The 18068-nt window shown below is 34.6% G+C and overlaps 2 protein-coding genes across 5 annotated transcripts; one reads left to right on the forward strand and one right to left on the reverse strand.

Annotated features, from left to right (window-relative positions):
- Nucleotides 1-1735: 1735 nt before the first annotated feature.
- On the reverse strand, nucleotides 1736-7730 carry LOC128867208 (uncharacterized). 3 transcript variants are annotated; one of them, XM_054108322.1, is made up of 9 exons: nucleotides 7497-7730; nucleotides 7110-7330; nucleotides 6859-7034; nucleotides 4958-6168; nucleotides 4549-4850; nucleotides 4378-4483; nucleotides 3732-4318; nucleotides 3451-3669; nucleotides 1736-2116 (listed from the first exon to the last, which is right to left on the reverse strand). In XM_054108322.1, the coding sequence occupies exons 1-9, from the start codon at nucleotides 7507-7509 to the stop codon at nucleotides 1763-1765; spliced, it is 3189 nt and encodes a 1062-aa protein (XP_053964297.1). In that variant the 5' UTR covers nucleotides 7510-7730; the 3' UTR covers nucleotides 1736-1762. The 3 variants fall into 3 exon arrangements, with proteins under 3 accessions (XP_053964297.1, XP_053964285.1, XP_053964290.1); XM_054108310.1 differs by having other exon boundaries at nucleotides 4549-4901; nucleotides 7497-7728; XM_054108315.1 differs by having other exon boundaries at nucleotides 4549-4901; nucleotides 7110-7294; nucleotides 7497-7726.
- Nucleotides 7731-10925: 3195 nt separating this feature from the next.
- Nucleotides 10926-12066, forward strand: LOC128856990 (mediator of RNA polymerase II transcription subunit 7). Of its 2 annotated transcripts, XM_054092475.1 has the most exons (3): nucleotides 10926-11182; nucleotides 11246-11614; nucleotides 11666-12066. In XM_054092475.1, exons 2-3 carry the CDS (start codon nucleotides 11291-11293, stop codon nucleotides 11987-11989), a joined length of 648 nt encoding a protein of 215 aa, XP_053948450.1. In that variant the 5' UTR covers nucleotides 10926-11182; nucleotides 11246-11290; the 3' UTR covers nucleotides 11990-12066. The 2 variants fall into 2 exon arrangements, with proteins under 2 accessions (XP_053948450.1, XP_053948462.1); XM_054092487.1 differs by lacking the exon at nucleotides 10926-11182 and having other exon boundaries at nucleotides 11189-11614.
- The last annotated feature ends 6002 nt before the right edge of the window (nucleotides 12067-18068 follow it).

Genomic DNA, 18068 nt, shown 5'->3' on the forward strand with positions numbered 1-18068 from the left:
CTGACCTACGGGCTCTGGATGCATTCCAGATAACATCAAGGATGTCTTACATTGCCGCCAATCTCTTAATGAGATGGCTAAACAGTATCGTTTTATCTTATGCTGGGTGCCAGGCCACAGACAGACCAACTTGCCAGAAAAGGTACCTGTTTGCCAAACATAAAGAATTTTATGGTACCTCTCGCAACTTGTAAGAATCTTGTTATGGACGCACTATTTCTAATTTTGTAAATCAAATATGTATTAGTGCTAATATCTGTGAAATTGCTAGGTAAGCATGGCCAATGCTAAATTTACGTCTATCCAAGAATATTATAAAATTGAGAAGACTTCAAATTAGGTCCTTAGTAGGGGACCTCACCGGACATTGTCTCGTAGAATATCACGCAAGGAGATTATAAATGATTTCTGTCGTAGCTGTAGGAATGAGGAGGAGTTGGAAACAATTTGCAAATACCCCGCTCTAGCCAATATTTAAGATATACCCACCCACCTAACAACCCTCTCCCTCTGGACCCAACCTGTGGAAACAGCAAGTTTCCTGGGCCTACCGTTAGATGAACTAGACGATGATGACGGGTGATCTACATAACACTGAGAGGGTTAACTATACTGCTTCAACAACAACAACCTTCTTCCTAATGAATATGGATATGGACACTTTAGGCATGAACAATCTTTTAAGCTTTGTTTAAAGCTCAGGATGGTTCAATCTGGAAGGGGAAATGTATCTCAGCCCCTGCAGCTCACAACGGACCCATTTCGAGGTCTAAGTGGCATGGCTGTTCCCCGGTGCGATGCAGCAGCCAAACCTAACCTAACCTTTTACAGCTGTAGAGAAGAAAGCGTTTTGTTTAGTGAAATATTATACTATTTATTTACTGTGAAAACATTTTACAACTAACTTAATAGTTCTATTTCATAACTATTACTTAAATTTAATGCTTATGGCTAAGGTAATATATCTCTATACATATGTACATCTCAATTGGTTTTATTCATAATTTCATATATCTTTGAAATTTGGGTGCGATTCCTCATGAAATATAAATGTAGCAGTACGGCTTGATAATTTTTTTAAAACTAAGTACGCCTCATTTTTAAAGTTATTGCCCTAGGCATATTACCCTCCTCAACATTCATTAAGGAATCAGGTACAAAGTTATTTAGTTATTTATCAAATTTATTCTAAATTATAAAAGTTATATTTGCTGTTGTATTGGCAAATAAAAGAAAAATATTAGAAAATATTGTATATTACGGCAAACCACAATAAAATGCAATTAATCTGGCAACGTGAAATATTAAAAAATATATACAACTAAATGTATATTTTTGACATAATAAATTTCAGTTGCTAGGTCATTTGCATTTAATTGTGAATAGCCGTAATATGAAACAATTTCTTTACCAATAATTTGCAAAAAAAAATGTGTTATGTTTATCTGCTTGCAAGATAAGAAATTGTAAAGAAAAATATAATTATTGCTTGCCACGTGCATAATATTTAAAAATGCATATTTTTTCTTTTCACTTCAAACACACTTGCATATACATAGCTAATTCCAAAATATTGCACTCACACACACAGGTGTGATATTTACTTATTCGAATCATATTGCATAAAGATGACTTTGTGCAAACGAAGAATGCCCTGAAAATGCACTATTAATTTCCCAATACTTATTCTAAGCTAAATAACGGCAACTTATATACACTACATAGTAGTCGTCAGTAACGGAGAAGCTGTGCCAGTCTGTTGTCATGACGAGCACTCTTCATTTGAGAAAATACCCGAATCATAGTCGTCATTTGTACTTGGCAGTTTCTCAATTTGTTTTAACGGGCGCAAAACATTTAAATTTACATGAACCACTTCATCGCTAATATTAAGCCTCGAATTACACCTCAACTCAGGTGTGGCAGATAATTTATTCAAATTCTGCTTTGTGGTGCTACTTTTGCTTATCAATTTCGGTTGCACCATGCCGATATTGTCTTCTATAGCTACAGTATGCCGTTTTGTGTCTAACAATTCCAAGTTTATGTCGCTCCAACTGGACGGCTCTTCAGTGCATTTACCGCTAACATCAATTTTAAGGTTATTTTGATTCGCCTGCAAAAGAGAAAAAAAGTTAGCTACAAGAATACAACAATAACACCAGCGTACACCTGGCATTTAACTAACATTTCTTATGTAAAATTTGACTCTGAATCCGAATATGATTTCAGGTAGTAAAAAATTAAAAATTTTGAAGATTTAACTAAACTTTAATTTTTTGAGAATTTTTCAGGAATTTATTTTATTAATTATTTTATATTGCAATTGGCGCTTACACCCTGTTCGGCCGAGCTCCTCCTCCTATTTATGGCGTGCATCTTGATATTTTGTTAAAAATGGAGAGGCATAAAGTTTTATACCATCTTCGAACGGCAGATATTTTTATGAGATGCTTTTTGATGGCAAAAATATACTCGGAGGTTTGCCATTGCCTTGCGAGAGGCGACTGCTATTAGAAAAAACTATTTCTATTATTTTGGTATTCCATGCACGGAGATTCGAACCTACGCCCTTCCGAATGTTAGTAGGTAGAATTTAGCATACTTAAAAAAACAAGTAAGGAGGCTAAATTCGGTGCAAACCGAACTTTATATATGTCAAGTCAATACCAGGTGGCATGATCTCTTTGCGTTTGCAACTTGATTTTTAAGTGGTTAAAAACTGATTTTTTTTGTTTGTTTTTTATTCACATTTTATTCTAGCTTTTTGCTCATGACGTATCATATATTGAATTAAAATTATTATTTTTTTATTTTTCCAAAGTTATTTTTCTGAATTTTTAAAATTTATTTGAAAAACTCTCATAGCTTAAGTACTGTTTCCCAACCAATCCAGCAAATAATAATAATAAAAAACAGAGTCGATAACGAAGGCGCTGTGGAAACGTGGTAATCCTCGAATTACTCGTATCTAATAAATTACGTGCAGTGGGAGCATAATCATGTATATCTACTAGATCGATCTTCTTAAAAATACCATCGAAGACAATACTAATTCGATCCACAAATTTGTCAAAGTTAACCAAGCAACAACCCAACTATTTATTTAAAAAATGCATTTTAACTGATAGCTCTGGCAGCTAATGCTCATTAAAAATTATAACGTGTTAATTCGTTTAATTTTGCAAATATATTATTGGTATTTTCCTCAATTCCTCTACACAACCTAATAACAAGAAACGGTCTAAGCTAAATTCCCTTCAGTCAAGAAGATATAATATACATATGTATATATATATGGGTTTCAAATGCATTTGCCAGATGAATGGTGGCGAAATATAATCATATTGCCACATTTTGTCATGGACTAGCTGAGCAATTTTTTTCTCTATTAACTAAGCTTTATAAATCATAACGCACGCTTATCTCTCACTCAATAAAAGCACTCACCAGTAGTAAAGTCGATAAAAAGTAACGTGACACATAACTGTCGTCCTTATTGATCATTACGTCTTGGAAGGTGATAGATGAAGCTGATATATGGCTTCTTGAAATAATTGGCTTTTGCAGCTCGTTCATAATTTCCGTACCCAATTGAAAGACGTCGAAATGATGACGATCCCGTGCTTTTGCTAAGATTGGTTGCAAATACTCATGCCATTTTTGAATCTTGAAATAAAAATAGATTTGTTTAATTTTTTGTTTTTAATAATTTTACCATTAAGCAGCACCTTTGTTTTACAGTTCTGAACGTCCTGCTCGCTACCTGAGTTTCGCAGTTCATTTTCAATAAATAATGTTGGGTCCATAATTGTATTATTAATTTCAGTGTCAACGTCGTTGGGCACTTCACTCGGGTATGTAGATTCTTCCAATGCAGAATCTTCAATTGTAGCATCTTCAATTGTACAATCATTCTCTTTCGAATGCAGCAAAGCCTCAGTATTTTTTGGTGGCAAATCGTTTTCGCCTTTGTCAACACCTTCCACGATTTCCTCATTTGTAGCTATTGGTTCCTGCAACTGTGTTGCTTCATTAAAATCCACGATTTCTTCATTTCTAGCTATAGGTTCCTGCAACTGCGTTGCCTTATTAAAATCCACGATTTCCTCATTAGTAGCTATTGGTTTCTGCAACTGCGTTGCTTCATTTAAATCCTCGCTTATCACATCCAGATTGCATACGTTGGGAGCTAGCGCCACATCTGCGTCAACGCCCGAATCCCTGCTCAAACGATGTAGGATTTTATTGGCTTGCTCTTCTTCTGTAAACCCCAGGAACTCTTCTCCATCTTCACAATCGCTAAGAACATTGTAATCTGCAATATGGGATAATATGAAAAGTTTTTTTCTTAGACAAATAACGGATGAAGTAAACCTGTTTCGGTAGCACATAACTCGTGGGTTGCATCATTGAATAATTTCATTGGCCTATATTGGCGTTGATCACTCGCATCTCCACATTGATATCGTTTCGTTGAACTCTACGGAAATTTTATAAAACGACATGCAATACTAAAAAACCGTGATCTTGAAAAAATGTTCTCACCGATTTAAGGAGTATATCGGGACCAAGCTTAAAGAGTAAGCGTCGTTTAAGTATTTTTTTGTGAAATTTGAAAATATTCAACTCTAAAGGGGGAGTAGAAGGCCGTATTTGCACAGGGATCGTATATGTAGGGGGTGGTTCATCATCTTCAATATTTAAAAGCGTTCTGATATCGTCATCGACAACAATGGTTATATTTTCCTTTCCTGGTATGGAAGGAAAAACATCGGTTGTAATCACTCTTGGGGAGAGCATTCGGTGTTCCTGATCATCCAAATCCGAGAAATATACGCCCTCGTCGTCTAGATGTGGTAGGTAAACACGAATTTTATCAAGGTTGACTTCGTTTTTATCTGAAGGGTGTTAAAAATATCGATTTGTTCATTACTTGAAAATTTAAAAGACTAACCATTTTCAGTTTTCTTTTCAGCCGTCAACTCAATTCCCGTTTCATTTTGTTCACACTCTATTTCATTAATTGTTGCTGATAAATTATCAACTACATCAGTACTTTCAGCTAATAAATCATCTTCCTTATTTTTTGTATTACTGCAGTCATTTGTTTCGTTTTGTTTGTTTATGCTTTCACCCAAGCCTGTATCGTTTTCTGGGTGATTTACTATGCTATTGTTGGTAATTCCACTCTTATCCATTATATTTAATGCATTGGAATATTCTAAACCGCTCGATTCCATTGAATTCGTTTGTGAATTAATGGCTGAAGCGTTTATTGAATTTTCGGTTTCGGTGCTGCATTCTAAAACTGATTTCTCTGTCGAGTTCAGCGTTTGGGTACAATCCAGCATTGAGCTTTGCGCTGTTACATTTGTTGTACTCATGTCCTCATCACTGGTTATTGTAGCCTCTTTTTCACTACTTTCAAGTATTTCAGATCTGTTTGCCGTTGAACTAATATGAATACTCGAGGTATCATTCAAACTAATGCTATCACCAACACCCGATTCATGTTGCATGGAATCAGTATTAGTTTCGTTTACGCATTTGGTCGAATTGTGCTTGCTTTCAAAGCTAGATTCTCTGGGTAACCTTGTGACCCCTTTGTAATTTTCCGCTGGTCCTGCTCTTTTACGATTCTTTAAGGCTTCTCCTATGGCCAAAGCTCTATTCTCTAAATCTAAATATTTTTCAACATACTCCTCCGAAAGTGGCGGCCACTCTGTAAAATCGCTAACCGAACTGTTATTGCGCTCTTCTATTTCTGCCAGCCGTTCTTCTTCCTCATCAATATAGTCTTTTACTTTAAAATGTAACCGAAAATTAATGTCTGCCACCAAGGTATTATACCTATGCTCCACATGATATGTGAACAGCTTGTAGTTTCGTTTGGAATCAATGTCTTCCTCATTTTCGAGATCAACAATACTTGCATGCGTCCATGCCGCCGGGTGTATATATTGCTCCGATTCGATTCGATAGAACTTAGATGACATTACTTTAGGATTATCTTGCGGATATCCACGCATAAATCGCTTTTCTTCAGTTAGTTTCCGAAATTTCCTTGGTATTAACTCTACTTCGTAAGGGTCCTCTACTGCCGCTACTAGGCGTTTACGAGTGCGTTTCGGTTTTTCTGTTGGGTCCTTTGTTTGATTTTTAGCACTAAAAGGATCAAATGATTAGTTACTATGCTATTTTAAAAATGTTCCAAACGATGCTCTATATTGTTAATAATTATACGCTCTATTCTAAAAAAACGAGCTTCTCCTCCATACGTGGCGTGCGTATGGATGTTGATTCGCAAAAATGGAGAAGCCTACAGTTTTATCCCACCTCGGAACGGCAGATAGATTTTTTATGAAGAGCTTTCTCATGGTAAAAATGCACTCGGAAGTTTGTCATTACCATTGCAAACACTTTCTCTATCATTTGGTGTTTCGTACCCACAGTGGGCCCTTCCGAATTGTAATCAAGCAATACATTTTGATAATATACTTTTTTCCTTATTTAATTGTAATAATTTCTTGATGAAAATATAGATCATTCTGCTACAAAATTCATATAAATCAAATTATTTGTCAACTTTTTAATCAGAGTTTTTTAAAGATTTTCGACTGTGCAGTTCAAAAGAAAGTTACTCAGAAATTACGAGTTTCTGCAGGTGGAGAGGTATATTTCGTAAAATTAGGGACCTCAAAACACCCTAATCTAAATTTCTCTAAAAAAATCTAATTTTATCATTTAATATTTGCTCTTCATAACTGACATTAAATCCAAAACCAACCGATTGGAAATCACGACGCCCAATTAAGATTTAATAAATGATATATTTTCGCTCGAATTCACTCTTACTTGTCTTCCTCTATTTCCTTGTCCGCATTGTTCAAGGTCAGTATTTGGCGCTCCACTAAATCCTGTACAAAATCGACTCGCCTTGAATATATTTTTGAAGAGTTCAATAGCAACAAGCCGGCTTCATTTAATACAATTTCTCGTCCTATACCCAATTGCTCAAATAAATCTAAATACTAATGGAATACCAAAAACAATATAAGAAAGTTATATATTTAGACCTGAGTTTTAATTTTTCTATAGGAACTTACGTATTTTAATGATATGCCAAAATCAGTAGCATACTCTGCGTGCTCTGCTAACTCCATAAGCAGAAGAACTATATTTTTTTGAGAACGTTCCGCCTCAACAGTGTGTATTAGTTTCGAAACACGTGAATTCGGATGTTTATTGGCTGCTTGGAAAATATTATCGAGCGTCTTAGTATGTTCTGCACCTAAAATTATTTTAGTTAACGCAGCTTTATCACGTACTTTAAAACAAAAAACCATTCATTTTGTGTATTAAAAGATATATAAATATATTGAATATTATGGCGAATAAACACTAGTTACACACATTTAAACAACATAACTAAAGTAGAAAGCAAAGCTTCCTCCATTTATAATAGCTAAGGTTAAGCCAGCAATATTTCTTACCCAATTTAATCATTTTGATAACCGATAGCAAATGGCTATTTATTTATTAGAATATTTTCATATTTCACACTTATTTTGGTTCTTATCTTTAACTTATTTTGTTATTCTCCTTTACAAATTTTTCCCTTTTCTTCACTTCAATTGATTCTGGTATTTAGGGGTTGTCCTGCAATTAAAACCTTTTACGGGACTGTAGCAAGTAGAAGCTTTCGAGCATATCAAAGCGAATTCATAGAAGGTGAGTTCGGTAGAGCAACAATAACATTTGCATGTATTTACGTTCCATGTAATTGTAACCCGATTGGAGTACTCCGAATCAGAAAAGTGTTAGGCACTCTTATCGAAATTTAGAAGTGCGAGTCGAATACAAATCTTATTCGAACTGTCAGTCAGCTGTTTTGTTGGTGATTGTACTGAAATCAGAGAGTAAAATATGATGGAAAGAAAAATTCTGTATGATCATAGCAACGCATTTAACTTCTTCGATGCATTGTAAATAAATTTTTGTCAATGAAAATAAGAAAGGAAATTAACTGAATGTCGAAACAACACTGTAATCTTTGAAAAAATGGTTAATTCGGATTAATTCGAGCAATATTCTGAGCGGGTTGGTAGCGATTTACGGTTTTCAAAACTAATTTTTTTGATTTTACCAGTATCGACATGTTTATTTACTGCATTTTTGTGAAATAAAGAACTTTATACACATATAAACTTACCATATAGAAAATAAACTTTATTCGACGTATTTCACACTGATTTCAAAATGGAGTCGCATCTTGATATTTATAAAAGGCATTAGCGTTTTGCGCCTCACCGTTGTTTTTTCAAAACTGCCTCTGTACACGATGTACCGAACGCTAAATAACAAAATACAAATACAAATAATAACCAAAACTGATAATTATAATTCCTTTTGTGGAACAACATCAAGACGCACACCACAAATAGGAAGAGGAGCTCGGCCAAACACCCAAAAAGGGTGTACGCGCCAATTATATATATATATATATGTATATAATTAATTTAAGCTTTTCAGGTGATGGTTCCTTGACGTTGCTATCTTTATATTTTTAGGTTGTGGCATAAATTTGTCGATAAAAAAGACATTTTTTTTCAATTCAGCGGCGTTCCGTTGCTATTCGCTTTTCGTTGCTAATCGTAGTCAGAGCAAGTAATTCGTCGAAATGACACTAACGGTGGTTGTTTAAGACTTAGTTGTCTTAATAACTCCCTGAACGGCTGTGCTACACAAAACTTTTTTCGCCATTTTGAAAGGCAATAAGTGTTTTTAATATTCTTCATAGTATTATCTTGTGTAAACCCAAGCTTAACGTGGTAATTTTACTGTCTTAAAAAATTGCTAATGAAGGCAAAGTATCAAGGATGATTAAGGGGTAACACCACTGTAGAAATTTCAAAAATTATTTTTTTTTTTATAAGCTTAAAAAATTCTTTGAACCTTTTAAAATACAGAACAAAAAGTTTTATACGTTACCGAAGTTTATTTCATAAATATTTTAAGCTTTTAACCAAGTGTTAGTGACTGCAACCTAACGACTTCTCCAAATTTCCAAACTTTAAACGCGTTTTTCTCAAAACACGTTTTCTGAAATTGGCACGCAGCATAACTCAAACAATTTTAAATATTTTTAATCAGGTTTTTCACCAAGTCTGTATAATAACCTTCTTAAGAGAAGAGCTTAGGGGATTTTCGATACATTCATTTGAACGATTGTTATAATTATTTAAGTGCCGGTTTTTTAGTCCAAAATAGAGTTTTTTCCTTCAAATGCTTGCTTATTCCACAAAAATAAATATTTTTTAAATCCCCTACGTGTTTCTCTAGCTATTCTTATCTAGATTAAGAAAAAAAAATGTTTCTTTGTTCCATATTAAAATTTGCACCCTCTGTGCTGCGTGCCGCGGAGCTCCTTCAAGAGAAACCACATTACAAAAATGTCTCCAATGCCGCCATTTTGTAAAATTTTTCGATCAAACTTTGTAGTTTTGTATTTTAGTATATAAGTAATAACTTCCCAAATCAGTGTGATTGTTTTCCCTTTCCTTCTATACAAAAAAATTCTTTAAAAATCGTGTTTATTATACGCGTGTACAGTGGTGTTACCCCTTAAGTGCATGGTTGCGCCTTCCGAATCCGCCTTCGTAAAAGCCCATGAATAAACAAACAAAAGGAAGGGGATTTACTTGTTTGTGAAGAGGAAGAGTAGGCGAAAGCAATGGAAACAACCAAACACAAGAAATTATACGCACACAAAAACTTCCTTATGTATAACATGTGATTTCTCCCATTGTTGCTTGTTTTGTATATGTAAGGGAACTGACGTCAGACTTTTCGAAATCACGAAATATAAAGTAGAGTAGAATGGGGTAAGATAGGTATGGGGGCACAATAGGTAGGTGGGGTTTTCGTCGCACTGTTTTTGCAGAGGTCACTCGTCTTATGTGAATTGAATACGTGGTGGGGAACAACGTTCGTGACTGTCATTTCGGACGTCACCATTGATTAGTTATCCTAGTTCTGGCGTCGTTTAGTTTTTTGTGAGCTTTTTTCCGACATAGCATTTTTTTTATTCTACGGTGCAGTGCATTTAATGTATGTAAATATTTGTCAGGTGAGTTTTATTGTACGTAGAAAATAATGCTGAACACGAATAATGTGTTAGTTTTTTCATATTTTTGTTTTAAAAAAAAATATCGACACTAACATAAAACATATGCTTGGGGGCACTACAGGTCAGCCGTCTGGGGGCATTATAGGTCACTACTTTTAATTGAATAAAATAAATTTTAATTGTTTTTGCAGCAAAATGGTGCGTAATTATGTTCGAAAAACGCCGAAACAAAGTGAAGAGGACGTAAAAAACGCAATCGCGGCAGTCCGAGATGGCGCTAGTGTTCGATCAGCCTCTAAACAATTTAAAATTCCGTTCGAAACATTACGTGCTCGCGTGATGAATTAAAGAAAAATTCCTAACTTTTATAACATGTGCAGTGTTCATACTCTATAAATAAAAGTTAAAACGTTAATTTCCAAGCCATGTACATTGTTCTTTTCGCCTCACGTATAGTGACCTATCGTGCCCCCCGATTTTGAAAATATCGAAAAAAAGTACCTTTGTCTTATTGAATGCAGCTTCCTAAATATTTCGCCAAACATAAGTCAGTATAACCAAAATGGTAGCAGATAAATAACCTTTCAAAATCTTGCTTATTTTTGAAAATCAATGCAAAAACACCGTAGCAAGAGCTCTCCAAAAAAAAAATGACCTATCTTACCCCATTCTAGTCTAGTTGTTTTGGGTGAACACCACCTTTAGCACCCAATTCGCCTTGGCGTCAATGGAAAGCACCCTTGTTTGACAGATTAGGTTGAGATTGCTGTAAAACAAAATGGTGTTGGCAAGGCGAGTCCATAGAGGGTGACTTCGCTGTGGCAGCTAAGTTGTTTTTTCTTGCGATTTGTTTGTTTGTATGCCGCAGTGCACTACTTCTTTGTTGTTAGTTTGTTCACATTATCATCTAATTTTGGAAAATCAAGCTTCTAAATTAAAAAAACCTAATAACTTGTAAATGTTGTTGTGCTCTAGTGAAGTCACCTCTGATAAACTCGCTTTGTTGTTATAGGCGAATTCATATGCATAAGTCGATAGATAGCCTTGGTGGTAAATATTTAGAACTGTGCAATTGAAAGAAATTTGTGTGTGACAATTGTCTGTTATTTATAGTAATTGTTTATTCTACAATTTCAAACGAAAACAAAGGACGGAAAAATGGCGAATCAAGAATCTCAAGTTATGAGTTTGCCGTTACCGCCAACTCAATATATAAATCTTTTTTCCGAAGAAAACATACGCCGCAATCGCGCTCCTCGACCACCTCCTCCTATACAAGATTCTTACAGTATGTTTGGTATTCAATATAATAACGAAGAAATGATACGCTCCTTGGAGTCGCAGAATATTAAACGCCTTATTCCGCTACATTTTGACCGCCGGAAGGAGTTGAAGAAACTAAATCATTCATTATTTGTAAATTTTCTGGACCTAATTGATCTGCTGATTCAATATCCTGATAGTCCGCGAAGAACAGAAAAGGTAACTATCAACTAGACGAATAGAATACAACATTTCATTTCACAATTGCAGATAGATGATTTGAGCCTGCTGTTCGTACACATGCACCATTTATTGAATGAATTTCGGCCTCATCAAGCCCGTGAAACACTACGAGTCATGATGGAGATGCAGAAACGGCAGCGTGTTGAGACTGCAACCCGGTTCCAAAAGCATTTGGAACGTGTAAGAGATATAGTAAATACAGCATTTGCTGATTTGCCTGAGATACGTAATGATGATCGTGATAACGATGAAAACGTTAAAATGGAAATAGATACACAGGAGTTTAATACAAATAACCGAAGCGATCAGCTGGATCGCATAATGTGTAAAATTATTGATGGAATGGATTAGATGTAAATTCTGACTTTCGCTTTATGTACGCTAATATAATACATTACATAATTAAAAATTAAAATTTACATTGTTAACCGAATGGAGGTTTTAAATGCAGTATTTTGGAACTCAAAAGGTATTAAGAAATTCCCTTTATGATGATTTTAACAGATATAAACACACCTCTGTAACAGTCGTACGGGAACTGCATGCAAAGTGTTAGGCCATACACAAATATGGACCCTTTTTCGTCTTTCTTGGATACGCTCAACAACTTCCACTTATTTACTACTAGCTATAGTAGCTAGCGAATTCTTCTATCTAGTAGACTGTTCTTAAGGCCAATCATTATAAAAATAACCCATGGTTGTATATTTGACTTTAATAAGTAAATACCCCAATGAATTAGAAAGCATAAGTATGATACGAGTATCGGCCTCTCTTCTACCACGAGTTGATTCTTCAAAAATAATATTTTTTAAAATGATTTTTTATGAGAAACTCCGTTTTTGGAGGTATTTTCAAATCTTAAAAATGTTCCGAAATATTTTGGCGAAAGTCTTTAAATGTGATAAATTTTACAATTCCGATAGAAATTTAGTGCCAGACCCAATTGTATATATAATTGTAGTATTGTGACAGAATGATAGAAGAAATGTGCACGAATTGGAAAAAATTTATTTTTATCACTTGCAATCGAGGCGGATTACACAGGTAAGAGCAGTTGTTGTTGTTGTTGTAGCAGCATAAACTTTCCCGTGCATATACGAGGAATGCTGCTGACGTGACAGTCCTTGGCCGGATATAAATCCGGGTCGTTCCGGTTACGTAGAACCGACTGTCGTGTGAACGTAGTAAGAGCAGTAGTTGTTATTGCGTCCCTAGAAGATTGACAGTTTAGAGTAATTTAAACCAAATTTGATAATTGAGGGACCAAATAAATAAATAAAAAAAAAAATAATAATAAATATTAATTTTCAGTCAAATAGTAAACTTCATTTTGAGTAAGTAATCATTTGATCCATTTAATTGTTTTACAAAAAAAAATAAAAATTATGTATTTTCAACGATGATTCGAAAGCGAGGAAGGAGTTGTATTGTGTTTTTTGTGTTTGTAGCAGCATAAACTTACGCCGTACATATACGGGGAATGCTGGGTGAACGCGACTTTTGGGTGATTCTGGGTATGGTATTCAAACTTTTTTGTTAACACCATTTAGAGATCCATGTTGCCATAGAACAGCACTCGTTTAACCAAAAGCATTCTTGTTGAGAGAACAACAGGGGCGTTAAAATGTTGGTTTAGATGCTAAGCTCTCTTCAATACCAACCACAAAAGGTCGCACAAATAACAAATATTTGAATGTTGTTACAAATCATGATTCAATTATTAAAGGTTTGCTCACTAGTGACATTCGAATTTTGACACTCCCTTACAAAAGGTTGTATTTAAGAAAGTGCATGAAAAGGAAAAAATTAAATCTTTTTCGGTAAAAATGGTAGCAAAATAGTATTTTGTTACTTAAATGGAAACAAACTGCGAACGGTTTAAAAAATAAATTTTAATTAATATTTGAATGTAAATAATAATGGTATAGATAGAAGTGATTAGCGGAAATTGCCAAGTCTAATATTAAAACAAGAAATTATTTCACATAATCGAAGCGCGCGTTCCACAAGTGGAAGGCCCTAGAGTTTTAAGCCGATTCCGGTAGATGGTTTTTTATGAGAAGCTCTTTGATACTGGTACTGTGCTTTTCTAAGCCTCCTCTGGATACTTCATCCATCCATAGGAAGGTGGGCTCATTGGAAACAAGTTATGCCAACTTTTTTATTATGAGGTCTGCAATGTAATCGATTACGTCGGGACTATTCAATAATTCTTCCTGCTGTAACTCTTTAGCAAACGCTAGCTCTTTGCAAAACATGAGTTTCGTTTAAATCACCACATCATAAGAAATAAAGCTTTGTAAATTTTCCATAACGATCTCGGATTGCGTCAATTACTCTATCATGTCCTGACCTAAGCGGTATCTATTTCATGTCATACTACCATAGTCCTGAACGTACCGATGAAAACTCTTGAGCGAGTTGTTGCTCGTCAGCAGTCCATTTTGAAAATGAAATGTTTTTTCTACAAATTTTACTTTTCCTTCACTTTTAGTCAAAATTTCTAGAGCTAGCAACCCAGTGCCTTGCTAAGGGAGCCGATTTGTCAAGAGAGAAAGAGAAAGCTGCTTACTGAGCAAACCTTTTATTATTGAATCATTGTTACAAATTACAAGATTTAGTTGATTTTCACATTGAAAATGAGGGAGACGAATCTACTGCTGCCAAATAAATTTTGAACGAGGAGAGGCTATAATAACAGGAAGAATATAGCCACCCGGCTTCATGCAAATTCCTGAAAGTTTAATTAAACAATTATCAATGAATTTATTTACAATCTATATATAATGGGTTATTCAATAGGTGCGCTTCAACTTTTTTCCGATAGGGAGGGCGAACGAATCAATATTTTTTATTTTTCGCTTGTCATTTGTAAACTTCATTAGTATACATTTCATCATGGAACGCTACACACTTGAGCAACGATTGCAAATCGTGCAAATTTTTTATGAAAATATTCGTTCTGTTGCTGCTACTTTAAGAGCATTACGGCCATTTTACGGTCCATTTAACAAGCCGTCCCGTTTTGGGGTTATGTGAAGTCATTGGTCTACAGTAACAAGCCGGCGACGATTTGTGAGCTCAGAGCCAATATTGAACGCGAAATTGCTGGAATTTCGGCCGATTTATGCAAAAGAGTGGTCGAAAATTCTGTTCAACGATTGGGCTTCGTAAAACGTGCACGCGGTGGTCATGCAAAAGAAATCGAATTTCATACTTAAATGTATATGTTCAAACTCGATAATAAAAAAAAAATTAGTTAAAAAAGTCAAACCGTTTGTGTTTTATTCAAAAAAGTTCAAAAGTTGAAGCGCTCTTACTGAAAACCCCTTTATAAAAGAAAGTCATGTTAGTTACACTATTTATAACTCGGGAACGGCTGAACCGATTTGGCTGAAAATTGGTGGAGAGGTAGCTTAGGACCAGGAGACAGACATAGGATACTTTTTATCCCATTCGAACGCGTTTCCGTGAAGTCACTTTAAAATGTGGTATAACAAAAACGCATCTGAAATAACAAAACGCAAATGACAGCTAAACGTAATTTTGTCTATGGTTAAGTAGAAAATTTGATAATCTAAATTTTGTCAGAAATATATAATCACAGTAATTTGTATTCTCTTTGAATCATCATTATCAATGCCGCGACCAAGACGATCGAATCTTTCCCGACAAAGCCGTAATACAAGAAGGATACGAAACATTGCGAATGAAACGACTGAAGAAGCAATTTGCAAGTTTTACTAACTACCAACAACTACATCGATTTAAATTAAAAAAAAAATAAAGCAAACAAGAAATATATAAACACCAAGTAGATTTAGTAGTTCAAACGAATGTACCACTGTTGAATCGCCAACAAAAAGAAGTTTATGATACAATAATGAAGACAATTTATTATGGAAATGGTGGCTTATATTTCCTTGGTGCCCCTGGTGGAACTGGTAAGACATTCCTCATGTCAGGAATTTTAGCCACTGTTCGTGCGAAATCAAACATTGCGCTTGCACTTGCTTCTTCTGGAATAGCAGCCACATTGTTAGAAGGATGGCGTACGGCTCATTTAGCATTAAAATTGCCGTTAAATCTTCAATAAATTGAAAAACCAACATGTAATATTTCAAAAAACGCAGCAATGGCCAAAGAAAGACATACGCAATAACTCGAGATGTTTTGGAGGCGCAATGATTTTACTGTCTGGTGACTTCCGCCAAACACTGTCAGTAATTCCAAGATCAACGGCAGCTGACGAAATAAACACTTGCCTCAAATCATCGAATCGATGGCGCTATGTGAAGAAAATTCAGCTGACAACAAACATGAGAGTCGCATTACTTAATGATGCATCTACTGAAGATTTCTCTGAGCAATTACTGACTATCGGTAATGGTCGAGTACCTGTCGACGAAACGAGCGGATTGATTTCTTTTCCTCAGAATTTCTGTAACTTTGTCTCATCGAAAGACGAACTTATCAATAAAGTATTCCCAAACATCATTAATAACTACAAAAATACGAATGGTTGAGTGAACGAGCAATTTTAGCGGCTCAGAATACAGATGTAGATGACTACATAATTCAAAATGATATCATTGGAACAATGCATTCATTCAAATCCATTGACTGTGTAACAAATGAAGATAAAGCCACTAACTATCGAATTGAATTTTTAAACTCCTTGGATGTGCCTGGCTTACCACCGCACAATTTACGCCTAAAAGTTGGCTCCGTAGTAATCATGCTTCGAAACATAAGCTCACCAAAACCTTGCAACGGTACGCGTTTGGTGGTAAATAAACTGCTAAACAATGTGATTTACGCGACGATACTCAAAGGAAAATTCGAAGGTGAAGAATTTCTCATTCCGAGGATTCCAACCGATCTTCCGTTTGAGTTTAAAAGACTTCAATTTACGTTCCGTCTTGCATTCGCCATGACCATTAACAAATCACAAAGCCAATCCTTGAAAGTTTGTGGACAATTATAGGTATGTGGTATGTTCACGGGTCGGAAAACCATCTGCGTTGTTTGTTCTTGCACCTGATAATAAAACAAAAAATGTCGTGTATCGCAAGGTGTTTAACTGAAGAGTACAAGGTGTTTAACTGAAGAGTAAATCTATGAAAGCTTCATTGAAATACTTGACCAATAAAAAAATAAACTTAATAAAATCAAAAATCTGATTTTTTATTGCCTCTAGGGCGAAACAAAGTTCGTCGGGACAGCTAGTAACTAAATAAAAGAAGCTTTGAAAAATCAACGAGATTTTTGAGCGACTTGAAACTTACATTTTATTATACTAAAATTGAATGAGCTATAAAGCTGCATTTTGTGAATTTTGTACAAAGTTTGGAATTTTGATTTATAAGGTTCTTGTTATGCAATGAACCATATTTTTATAAAAATTAACGAAAAAATTTCCGTTGAAAAATCGTATTTGACACTAGACATAAAGGTCAACATACGCATATACCTACAAAATCATTTTCTTATTTAGTAAAATTATTTTCATTATTATAATTTATTAATTATGTGTTAGTTAGTCATTTTAATGACCAAAATTGGAAAAGACTAAATTGCTTCATAGACTCAGCCTTACGCTATAGAGAATTTCTTATTGCAGAGTTTAATTTTTGATTAATTTTTGAGCCGTGACAGACAACATTGTTATTGCCATAAATTTATTTTTTCTTTCTTTATGTATTTATATATTTAAATGAATTATTGTGTAAGTTATTCAAATGTAAGATGCAATATTTATAAATAAATAAAGAATTACTACTATACATATCGATGGTTTTCGAGAAAAGTGACATAATTCAAAAATACAAAGTACTGAGTTGGGTCAGTTTTCTAGATAAGTGACGCGCCAATTCGATCACCTGGCAAAACGACACTAACGCCATCTCTCAGAATTGCTTCAAGATTCGCATATGACGCTTTTCCAGATAAAAATATATAAACTCTGTAGTTGATTTTTGCTTTTAATGGCAAAACTCCGAATTTTGAGTTGTGTCGCTTTTCTCGAAAACCATCGATATGTAATTTATTAACAAAATTAAATCAATTAGCTTGCTAAATATGACTAATGAGCATTAGCTTCCAGGACTATCAGCTCAAGAAAAGTGATTCAAAAACAAAACTAGATGATTAATTTTGCGACATCTTGTTTATTTGCTATCATCTACAGGTAATTAATCATTTAAATGAACTCTCACACTTTCACGCTTACACAAACCTATGCATTACTTACTGTTATTTACGAAATATGCATGTGCGTTGTACATATACTGGGGTAAAAAATTAAGTTGAACTATTGTTTATGAATAGTGAGAAAAACAAAAAAAAAACTGAAATGTGCTTCTGCAAAGCTTTTACTATAAAAAGCTCTCATAAGCACCAATAGTTCACTCGCTTAAGAACTACC

Source organism: Anastrepha ludens, chromosome 2 (assembly GCF_028408465.1).
Source record: "Anastrepha ludens isolate Willacy chromosome 2, idAnaLude1.1, whole genome shotgun sequence".
Classification (NCBI taxonomy): Eukaryota; Metazoa; Arthropoda; class Insecta; order Diptera; family Tephritidae; genus Anastrepha; species Anastrepha ludens.